We start from the raw sequence: 12,070 nt of genomic DNA on the forward strand, positions 1-12,070 counted from the left end.
ATACCTTAAGTTTAAATTCCAGGTGTGCTATACACTTAGTCTTTTCACATTCAATTGTTACTCTGCCTCCAAGTTCCAAAGTCATTGTACCATATAAAATGCCTATAAAAAGAGTAAAACTGTCAAATATAATCATTCACATACAGTTATACATAGATGCATTTATCACAGAGAATAAATGTTCAATTTAATGTTATATTTATGAATTTACTCATAGTCGTATTTTATTCGTATTTTATTCATCTCAATAGTTTCGCTGGTTGCGGTCACAGAAAGGTAACTGAGAAAAAACGGTTGCCTTGGACTATATACGGCAGTATGATAAAAGTATACACAGACTACACTGTTGTTACCCTTTAAAAGATTGATTTAAATATTGAGGCCGTTTACAGAAACAGCAAGAGAAATAAATGACCCTACCTTTACAGTGGGCATACGGCATAGTTACGACATATTCCTCATCACGGTTAAGGAACTGCAGCTTGGCTTTGCCCTCTAGTACGGCCGATAATGAGTTACCTGAAAAAGCAGAAAAAAAACATCAGGTTGCAGTTGCTGAATTTTTTAAATGAGTTTAAACATACCATTTAAATGCTGTTCGAAAACTGTTCACGTACCATAAAATTTTGATTTTGCAAGAATGCTTCCGCTTATACAGAAGCCATCCTTTTTGTTGCTCACATAAAAAGCCGAAATGGGAGGGTGATGCGACACCTAGGAGAGGGAAGAGAGACACAGTGTAATTTCTCCAGAAAATAGACTAATTATGTTACTAATCTTTTGAGTGGTTGGACCTGACGAGGCGAATGACACGACCATCACCTGCTCTGCAATATAAAACGTGCAACTGTCTGAGTCCGGGTGGGGCCAGCAACAGCGAAACGTCTCTCCCAGAATGGGATTGTACGGTTTCTTCAGTCCCTGTGACGGAGAGACAGACAGGAGCCATCATGACACGGCAGCATTACAGGAGATCAGAGACATCAACGTCTTATTTTAGGGCACCAAGATGTTTCTTTGGAATCTTTGTATTGTGGGAACTGGGAAAATATGGCTGGTCCTTGTTGAAGATGACTAACTGTCAAATGAAGGTTCTGTAAGCATCTGTGTACTAAACATATACATAGTAAACAGCATACTCTCAGTTTGTGATATGGGAGTAGGCTAAAAAAAGCACTGGTGAGAAAAACTGGAGGATAAAAATGGCATTAGCTCACCTTGGGCTTCTTGTAAAAGCCGGAGAGGTACCATCGCAACACCTTTTTAATGCGTCCATAGGCACTCTCCTCCTTAACTGCCCTAGGAGTTACAGATATGGACCAGAGATAGATTACTATCCCATCTCTGAGCTGTCAGACACTGTTGTTACCCTTTATAAGATTGATTTAAATATTGAGGCCGTTTACAGCTTTCACTTAATTATGTTACAATTGAAAAAACTAATATTGTAACAAGTATCGTAAAACAAATATTGTTTTTTATTATCTCCATTAAACTTTTTTGTATAATCTCATACTATTTTATTTATCAGAATTGCTAATGTTGAATATCAGGCTACATTTGTCCCTCGTTGGCTTACTCTGATAAGAAGTTGGCATGGTAATAGTAGTCGGAGAGCTTGTCCAGGAAAGAGCGCGGCTCCAGGATGAAGGTGGGCAGCACCACCTTGGAGAGGTCCATGCCAGGACGCAGCTGCTTCAGTAGGGTCCACACCAGGCCTTTATTCTCCTCCGAAACTGTCTCTGTTTGTGACGCCTCCCCTGCCTGAAGGATATAATCCATCATACACCCTAGTGACTGAATCTTTACATAAACATTGCATTTTATGTATGTGATAAATATGTGATTATATGATGCATTTAATCTAATTTATCAATATACCTTTTAAAATGGCTCAGTTACTGAAGAGCATTATTCATTGCTATGTGCAAATGATAAAAACAAGTGCAGGTCTGAAATGTCAGAGCACAGGTCCTTAACCCTTAAAGGTGTACCGTCACACCGGTGTGACTGGAATGTTGGAAAATGAACGTTCTAGAATATCTGGGTTCATAGAATTCAACATAGAATTTTAGAACCTTGAATTGTTGTGGAACAGAATCTTATATTAGAATGTTCTAAAACCCACACCTTATTACATTAATGTTATTATGTTAATGTCAACCAAACTACCTCAGCAATCTCCTCTTGACTCTGCTCCATGTAGCAAGTGGCCTTGATGGCAGGGGACAGGTCATCTGATTGGTCCATGTCACTCTCCTCACTCAGTCTGTCTCCATTCTCATTGGCCCCATTTTCTGACTCCTCGTGAACCTCCCTCTCTGATTTGTCGGAGCAGGCATCTATCTCCATATGGTTATTCACCAGCATGGAGTCATGTAGACTAAGGGGACCATGGCAGACACAAACACATGATTCATGTGCTTCAACAGAGACATCAGCAGCTTTGAGTATGTTCCTAATGTTCCTACTAACCAGTGAATGACACAACAAACACATTGTTACACCATACCTTTGATATGAGAGTTCCGTGTAATAAGTATATTTGAAATGAAAATAAATGACTGAAAGCATGCTCCCTATGATCAGCAGCTCAGATATGCCAGCATCAGTCCCATTATGGGTTTAGCACATTGAATATATCTCCCAGGATGTAACAGTGCTAAGCGAGAGGTACATAATCAATAATATAAATCAATAGCCATCTATCTTTAAAATGGAAGCTCCTGGTACATCTTGTCTGAGGTCAAAAGCTACAGTACATGTTTTAGAGTGTGCTATATCATTCCTCAGGCTATATTGCTCTAAGGTCTGTCACCGCAGTGAAGAAACAAGAAAGAAATGCACTGGACATTATGTTAATTTACAATAAGACCGTTAAAGTGAACCCATGAGACAAGATCACTTAGAACAAAACCCTATTAAGAGATTCTTTAGTCCAATACAATATTGTCATTTTTTTTGCACTTTGATTACATAGAGAACAAATAGTCTCCACCCATCTCGTAAAGCTTTACTGGACTCCAAATGAAATCATATCAATGCATACACTATGCAAGGTAGGCAATCTGAACACTGCATCCATAAGCACACTCTCGCTCTCTACCTACCCAGAGGCTGCAACTGCAGGCAGGTCTTTCAAAACAACCTATTTATAACTCCAGAGCCATTCCACTCCAGCTGCAATTCACAGCCACCTTCTGCCCATGACGTGGCTCCAGCACAAGTACAAATGATGGAGAGAGAGATGGAGTAGGAGGGAGGAGATGAGCGGGGAAGAAGGGAGGGCTGGATGTTGGGTTGTCGAATGCAGCATTGGATGATATCCCTGTCACATGACCTGCCAGGGACTCTGACTGGTTGCTGATACATAGGGCCATGAAACAGCATTCACTCTCTGTCTCACGTAAACACTGTCACTATCTCCCTCACACACACACACACACACACACACACACACAGTCCTGACTCAGAGAAGTAAATGCAGGAGGAAAACAGTTTGACCCAATTTATCTGCCACGACAATGACACTATCCCTCCTGCCCTGCATGTATGTACTGTATGTCCACACACATTGTCAGCCTCTGGCTGTGTGCTGCACTCACAGTTGTAGCTCCTGGGCGGACAGAGGAGAGCCGTGCAGGTTGAGGATGTGCGAGGACTCGGAGGAGCTGCTCAGATCGCCGTCACGTCCAGCCTTACAGGTCAGCTTGTACAGGCTGGAGCAGCTCAGGGCCAGCTCCAGAGCGTCCATCCAGCAACGACCTGGGGCAACATTTATACATGCTTAGCTAATGACCAGAGCACGCATGTACACACACACACATACACACACACAAACTCACACACACACACACACATACACATACACAAACACACACACTCACACACACACACACACACACACACACAAACACACACGCTCACACACACGCTCACACACACACACACACACACACACATACACACACACACACGCTCAAACACACACGCTCAAACACACACACACACACACACACACAAACACACACGCTCACACACACACACGCTCAAACACACACACACATGGTGAGCCACATATAAAGGGAGTGAGATAGCAAGAGAGAGAGAGAGTGAAAGAGAGAGAAAGAAGGAGAGTGACATACAATCATCTCTCACTGTCGCCCACCCTCTCCATCTCTCACCACCATAACAGCACACCCACCATCTGACCCTGACGTGGCCACACACACACACACACACACACACACACACACACACACACACACACACACACATACAGTACACACCACCATAGCAGTACACCCACCATCTGACCCTGACGCGGCCACACATACACACACATCACCATAGCAGTACACCCACCATCTGACCCTGACGCGGCCACACACACACACACACACACACACATCACCATAGCAGTACACCCACCATCTGACCCTGACGCGGCCACACACACACACACACACACACACACATACACACACACACACACACACACACACACACACACACACATCACCATAGCAGTACACCCACCATCTGACCCTGATGCGGCCACACACACACACACACACACACACACACACACACACACACACACACACACACACACACACACACACACACACACACACACATCACCATAGCAGTACACCCACCATCTGACCCTGATGCGGCCACACACACACACACACACACACACACACACACACACACACACACACACACACATCACCATAGCAGTACACCCACCATCTGACCCTGACGCGGCCCTGAATATCAGATGGCTGCTGGGCAGAGGCTGTGTGATGGAGCCCACATTCTCTCCTTTAGGACCCTGAGGAGCAGGAAACACCATCAGCAGGACCACACCAGTGACATCATGTGAGAGCCAGGGTAGCAGAGGGCAGCACAGACTTTTAGTGGTCAGCTCAGAACAATTCAATATTTCAGCTCACCAAAATAAAAACAATGCTTAAAGAAATCTGATATTAATGTACCGGTAAGCCTAGACTTTTCAAATTATGACATATATCTTACTTGTAAACTGCACTGCAGCCTCACAACACATCCAAATGGATGATCATTATTTAACCAAAAGAATTACACATTCCATTACAGTAAGACAATTTGTAATGTTCTTATTAGGGCTGTGGACTTAACGATACAACACGCATCATGATACATGGGTCACGATACAATACATCACAAAATATTACGATATGATACATATTGCGATGTGTTACCGATAGTGTAAAAATAGAGCTGGAAACGCAATTTGCTGTGTACCACCTGAGCAGTATAATATGTAGATCACATTACACTGATAATTCAGCAGACAAATAATTTAAAAAAATATCACAATAGTCAGCTGTATAGACATTATTGTACAGCCTAATAATTTAATAAAAAATATTGATATTTGACGGCAGTGGTGATACGATATATTGCACAAGTGGCAATACAATATATTGATATATTTCGATATCAAAAGCACAGCCCTAGTGCTTATACTGTCTGGGTGGGTAGAACACTGTCCTACAATGCCTCCATTTGACGACCTTGCTTAATGTGAGGTTAGGTGGCACACCTTCACAGCCCAGATGGACTGGTCCAGCGGGTGGTACAGTTTGAAGCAGAAGCCGTCCTTCTTGGAGGGCCTCTCTATGAGCTTGCAGGCGTTGAGGAGGATGGTGCCCACCCAGTGGTCCACCTTAGGGGACTTGTAAATGAGAAGCACTCCAGGCTTCAAAACACAGAACAGCTTAGTCCAGCTCTTCAATGTCCCGCGAATCTGAGGAAGGAGGGCAAGTTCACAGAATGTCCCGAGAAAACACAACATAGTTAAGAACAAACAGAAGTACAATAATTGACAGAAACATAGTAAGCTGTGAATTCAGTAAACAAGTTAGATATTTCTGCACCTTCAACCAGTTGGACATGATGACAACAGTGGGGTCCTTCAAAGCACTAAAAAGCTCCTTTGCTGCCCGCTTTTTCTCCTGACGATAATTCTTTTTTTGGACCTTTGAATCAAACACATACAGAAATGTCACCATCTACCATAATCACATTACCCCATTACACCACAAGATGGCAGAACTTGGCTTCATAACATCAAAATTTACAGTTGATAAGGTGTCTGCTTGATGTGAATGCAAATTACACTCACTTATACACATTTTAATTTCTATTTGTATTTAACACAAATACACCATTATTAGCACAGTCATTAGCACCCACCTTAAGAGACTCCTTTCGATCCAGTTTTTCCATGGGACTAGAGCATTCTTTCTCATGGCCATTGAAAACCTTTGTTGCAGACTAAAAATATATACCAAAAGCTACATTAAACAACCAAAGTTAAAAAAAACTGTACCAGAATAATGTCACCTAATATCATGTGGAGTCTCATGTGAACTCTTTAGTTTCCATGTGTGTGTCCTTTACTCAGAAACATAGTACTCAGTAGATAAATATCTAAATAATAATCTAAATAATTTGCATAAGTGATGTAGGTGCGGAGAGGTGTTCATTTAACCAATAAGCCACAGGTAGACCTAGCTAGACCTGTCAGTCAGTGCTTTCCCTACCATGTGACCTACCCTATCCTGACATAACCCTGGCTCCTCTTAGGCGGAAGGGATCAGACCTAAAGGGGAAATCAGTCAGCCAAGTTGCTCTGCTGCATCCATCTAATCACTGTCAGCCAGAGAAAGTGCTGATATTCCTGACACTCTTTACAGCCAGGGGGCTGGAGCTAGGCTTTTACCCACAGTTCATAATTCACTGCATCAAGACGCTGCATCAATATATTAACAAGTGACTCAGTATGGCCACAGCACATTAAGGAGAGCTGGTAAAGTCAGGAGACGTTGGCAGATGATAGATCTTTTTTTTAGTACCTTATTTGAGGGGGACACAGCAGGACTGACGTTGTTCTGGAGGTTTGCTGTGCCATCCTTCTCCGTTTCACTGCCTGTAATGCATCACAAAACAACACAAGAGATGGGTGAGTCATTTGCACTGCTGCAGCTTCAGTCAGAGAAACCCCTAGAGACGGATATGCTTCAAAATGGCATTCCCTGTGCGAAACAACAAACACTGTAACCCAAAAACAGATCAGTGGAAAGATTCTTTGAATCTATGACTTCTCTTATGTAACTCATGGAACCCCTCCCTGAAAACACCAGGGCCGATTCACTTGGGCCTGATCTGATACAAACACACAGGCATATAGGAGACTATAATTCCTAGGGTATGATTTCATAAGTCACTAAATATTCCCAGACATTTCCTACATGCTGCTTCTGCTTTGTCCTTTCTGGACCCTGAAAATGTAGCTCTTTGAATAAACAGAAAATATCCCACCTCATGATCAGATGCACAATGCATACAGCAACAACAAATACTCCCTTTTTACCATGTCCGTTGTCCACAGAGCTACACATATAGTGAGCATTTTTAATATACTATATGTGAGAGCCGAAACTGATGGTGGTGGGTCTGAGAGAGAGTGGGTGACACAGAGATGAGTTCAGTGGCTGTGGGCTCAGGTGTCCTCCTTAACCACTCCTCTGAGCGCGAGACGGACGACAAGAGCCCTACAGCCTCAGGGCAGCCAGGAGATAAATAAGAGGTTCTCTCTCTGTCTCTCTCTCTCTCCCTCCTTTCCCCCCCCTCTCTCTCTCTCTCTCTTTCTCTCTCTTTCCCTCCCTCCCTTCCTGTCTGTATTCCCAGCTGCACTTGTTAAAGACTCAGCTTTGAACAAAGTACAAAGCCTCAATGGAAAGGAAAAACCCACAAGAAGCAACAACATGTTGTACAGGGCTGTTGGCCAAGCTAAATGATGGATGATGCCTAGCCTATAGCCAGTCTTTTTCAAGTGTGTCTTCTACAAACACACTGCAGAACACACATGCAGGTTTGAGGAGCTACTGGATGGGCAGTTTAATAGGTTATGTCATATGTCATCCATTTCTGGATGTTGCCAAACTGTTGCAAGGCATACAGTACGTTATTGCGAGGACCATTATCATCATTGTTATTTCTGTGGCATCATGACACCGTTTGGAATTTCCATCGCAAAAGACCCACATGTTCGGGTTGAAAAACAAGTGACAGAGATATTTGAACAACATTGCAGATCCATGAAAAGATATCTCACACGAGGCCCTCATGATCCACATTTTGAAGATACTTTCAACAGGTGCACCTCTTAAAACTCTGACTAACACCAACTTACCATATGCACAAATAGAGACCTACAGTATGGCTGCTGTAGGGTGCTGGTGGAGAGAGGAGTTGAGTTGGTAGGAGAGTTCCTACTTCACCTGGACTGAGAGGGTAGATGTGATGGTCTCCGTCTGAGAGGTTTACCTGGACTGAGAGGGTAGATGTGGAGAGTTCCTAGTTTACCTGGACTGAGAGGGTAGATGTGGAGAGTTCCTAGTTTACCTGGACTGAGTGGGTAGATGTGGAGAGTTCCTAGTTTACCTGGACTGAGAGGGTAGATGTGGAGAGTTCCTAGTTTAGATGTGATGGTCTCTGTCTGAGAAGTTTACCTGGACTGAGAGGGTAGATGTGATGGTCTCTGTCTGAGAGCTTTACCTGGACTGAGAGGGTAGATGTGATGGTCTCCGTCTGAGAGGTTTCGCGAGAGGCCTCGTGGGTCCACCTTCTGCGGAGAGGACACAGTCGGACACAGAGAGAACCGCCGACGGCAAGCATTCTGCTCCTTCATCTTCTCCGCTGGGTTCGACTTCTGGGAGACAAGGGGGAGACATGTCAGAACTACGCTTGGACTGAGGAGGAGTCAGCTGTGAGTGACAACACTTAGCTGGGTTTACCTACTGCATATTTAACCAGCAAACTCCCTAACACAAGTATTTGGCATTTGAACATATTTTATTAAACCGTTTAAGTTCACATTAAAAAGCAGGGATCAGGTTTTTCATTATTATAAGTTTAAATGGAAGATCAGGGATCATGGCCACAAATCCAAGCGATCGCTGAGTTCGTAATCATGTTCATCCATACATCTGGCTTAAGTATAGTATAAGTATAAGTATATATACTCTTTTGATCCCGTGAGGGAAATTTGGTCTCTGCATTTAACCCAATCTGTGAATTAGTGAAACACAGCACACAGTGAGGTGAAGCACACACTAATACCAGCGCAGTGAGCTGCCTGCAACCACAGCGGCGCTCGGGGAGCAGTGAGGGGTTAGGTGCCTTGCTCAAGGGCACTTCAGCCGTGGCCCACTGGTCGGGGCTCGAACCGGCAACCCTCCGGTTACAAGTCCAGAGTGCTAACCAGTGGGCCACGGCTGCCCCACGGCTTGTGACGCATGCAGCTGTGCGTAATTCAGCTCAGCACAGAAGCGGCCATTACTGTCTCTGTGCTAAAACCCCGGTGAGTGACCTCTTCATAGTCCACTTCCATGACCATTTGACACCTGTCAGGCGGTTCACGATGACTGTTAGCCCTATCGCTCATCTCTCTCTCCACTCAGGCTTAACATGCTGCTCATAGTGAAGCCAGCATAAGCCTGTGTCATTGATAACACCCGAGCACATCTGCCGGTGTCCGTCTGGCAGGGATGCTCTCTTCTGACGTGACTGAGTGGGATCGCTGACTTCTGTGGGGGGGAACTCAAGTCTCGCTCGCCGGATGGAGACTTTATAAACACCCCGGCTATATTAAGCAGGGCCGCGTGTGTATGAGCGTGCGTGTGTGTGTGTGTGCACGTGTGTGCTGGAAGACTGGCTGGGGACTGAGTGAGCAGGTCTGTCCAGTCTTTACGCAAGCTGGATTTAATGCCGTGACGCACATGCTAAGAATATGTATGCACTCCATGTGTATACACACACTATGCCCACAGAAGGGGCTTTGGTCTGACATGGTATAACATGGTGAGCCTTCTTTCATCTTAATTTGATGGTAGGACTGGGTTTATTACTAAAAGCACCTATGTCAAATGTGCAAAGTGTGTTTGTTGAGTCCGGTGAAAGCAGACCCGGATACCTCTCATCTGATGATTATCTGTATGCAAATGCCTGAGGATGCAGAGGCTCTATACCAGTTGCCAAGGCGACAAACCAGCAATGGGCATGGATATGATGCATGCATGTAGATGGAATATGGACACGGGGCATTTCAGATGGAACAACATATTCAATGAGCTGGTCTCGTCCAACTTTCAAATATACAGTACTGCGCTAGTTTAGACTAGTAAAGTCAAGTCTATTGAACTGTTAGAGCAATGCACATAGTGGTTTGAGTGGTTCGTCCACACTTTTATTATAATTATCCTGTAAGATCACACAAACATAGGAAACATACTGTATGGAAACTCCTGGTTGCTCTCGAGGTCTGGCTGCTCTCAAGGACTGGCCACAAAATACAGAAGCTCATAGTAAGTAGACATGCATCACAATGACTATGTGCAGGCTGTCTGTGGGCTGAAAGACTCCTAAACATCCCCTTTGGCCTACGGGTCATTTTCAGAACTAGCCTGAGTTTCCTTAGTGGCCCCAGCTGCGATGGTCTTTTGCCAAAAGTACCAGACAAAGAGAAATTCAGAGGAATATTGATCTACTTGGCTATATTCCTCCATGTGTGGGATCTGTAACAATGCAACATTTGAGCAGAGGTTTCACTGTAGGTCCAGGACAATCCTGACAGATGGCCAGACGGACCACAGTCATGGCCACATAAGTCCCCCTGCCCCTCCTCCTACTTCCCACAGCATTTCACTTGCCACTATTAATAATGTACGAGAGCAGGGAGTGCTGTGCAAATTCAAAATATCTCCTCCTCAGAGTGAGACTTCAGGCACAGAGAGAGACGGAGGGGGAGGTAGGGAAATAAAGAGCCAGAGAGAGAGAGAGAGAGAAAGAGAGAGAGAGAGAGAGAGAGCTTTTAGAGTGCTAAAAATAGAGCCTGATGCAGTGGAGGTAGCCTAGCGCAGAGCTCCAATCAGCAGCCCCGTCCTGCACTGTGACAGAATGCAGTGGAATGAGGCTGGCTGGGGCATCAGCAGCATATGTTCACACACGCATCAGCACGGAGCCCGGCCTGACACAGCTCTCACTCACGTCCCTGGAGGCCAGGGCGGGGGTGTCAAAGCTAATGCTAATCTGCTAATGTCAGTGAATGGACAGGGAAGCGCTTGGCCTGCACATCTGTGCCCTTGCAGCTGGCCTCTGGGTCCTCTTCAAGGGATTACACAGGATCAAACCCACATACACACACACACATCCTGGCACAGCTCTCATGACTGCCAACGGATATGAATCTAGAACTAAACCCCACCCTGATTATCACATCACACATAACCAGAGAGAGAGAGAGGGGTATGCAAGAATAGGAGTAACTTAAGTCTGTTTTTCCTTATCTCCGGCCTCTCTTTTAAGGTACACTATGCAGGTCATGATATATTTATATTTTACTCTGCTGTTGTAAATAGCAAACTTCTCATGACTTATCCCCCCTGTACACAATGAAAATGCTTTTGTTGTGGAGGTGAAGGATTAGCAACAGGCAGAAGCTATTTCCAAAGAGCTATATCTACTGACAAGGTAATGTTTCACGATTCTCGCAAGGTTTGTCGGGCCTCCGTTCTTGAAGTTGCATGTCTGGTTTTCTCGGTAGCGACTCGCTACGCATGCTGTAAACAGTATGCTAGGTGAACGATTCGGCTATTACAAGTTTGTTTACCTTCAAATTGGCGTTGTAAAGGTGAAAATCTTGCACAGTGTAACTTTAAGTGTCACACACATCTGTGAGGGACATTAGGTGTTCAGACACTATATTTTTAATCATATTTTTTATTCTATAACATAACAATAATCATTTCACTTAGATAAAATGTCTTGTTATTCCATCCCACCGCATACTGCAAAAAAAAAAATATGACTTTATGAGGCACTTTATGGTCATAAGGTCATAAGAGTACTTACTGACTTAGCAACTTTTGGCACTTTTACCATGTCTTTAACACGTTCTTCCTCTCGTGGATTACCCATAATTCTAAATCAGGGCCTTGGCACATTCTCATCTGCA

The 12,070-nt window shown here is 44.3% G+C and overlaps 1 protein-coding gene and 1 long non-coding RNA gene across 6 annotated transcripts in view; one reads left to right on the forward strand and one right to left on the reverse strand.

The window, feature by feature from the left end:
• Positions 1-92, forward strand: part of LOC121681520 — a 22,634-nt gene extending 22,542 nt beyond the window's left edge. Inside the window, exon 5 of the long non-coding RNA XR_006022160.1 lies at positions 82-92. This is a non-coding gene — a long non-coding RNA (uncharacterized LOC121681520). The remainder of the gene's footprint in view (positions 1-81) is intronic.
• The window catches only part of LOC121681504 (oxysterol-binding protein-related protein 5-like), a 36,101-nt gene that overhangs the window by 5,700 nt on the left and 18,331 nt on the right, over positions 1-12,070 (reverse strand). For 3 of the 5 annotated variants that reach the window (XM_042061266.1, XM_042061265.1, XM_042061268.1), the window contains 15 exons: positions 8,614-8,767; positions 8,337-8,387; positions 6,909-6,982; positions 6,247-6,327; positions 5,928-6,029; positions 5,594-5,797; positions 4,756-4,840; positions 3,606-3,765; positions 2,173-2,383; positions 1,580-1,764; positions 1,218-1,299; positions 823-921; positions 618-714; positions 421-519; positions 5-102 (listed from right to left, as the gene is read on the reverse strand). In XM_042061266.1, the coding sequence (XP_041917200.1) occupies positions 5-102; positions 421-519; positions 618-714; positions 823-921; positions 1,218-1,299; positions 1,580-1,764; positions 2,173-2,383; positions 3,606-3,765; positions 4,756-4,840; positions 5,594-5,797; positions 5,928-6,029; positions 6,247-6,327; positions 6,909-6,982; positions 8,337-8,387; positions 8,614-8,767 (1,782 nt within the window). The other 2 variants (XM_042061267.1, XM_042061269.1) reach the window with 2 other exon arrangements.

Source organism: Alosa sapidissima, chromosome 14 (assembly GCF_018492685.1).
Source record: "Alosa sapidissima isolate fAloSap1 chromosome 14, fAloSap1.pri, whole genome shotgun sequence".
Lineage (NCBI taxonomy): Eukaryota > Metazoa > Chordata > Actinopteri > Clupeiformes > Clupeidae > Alosa > Alosa sapidissima.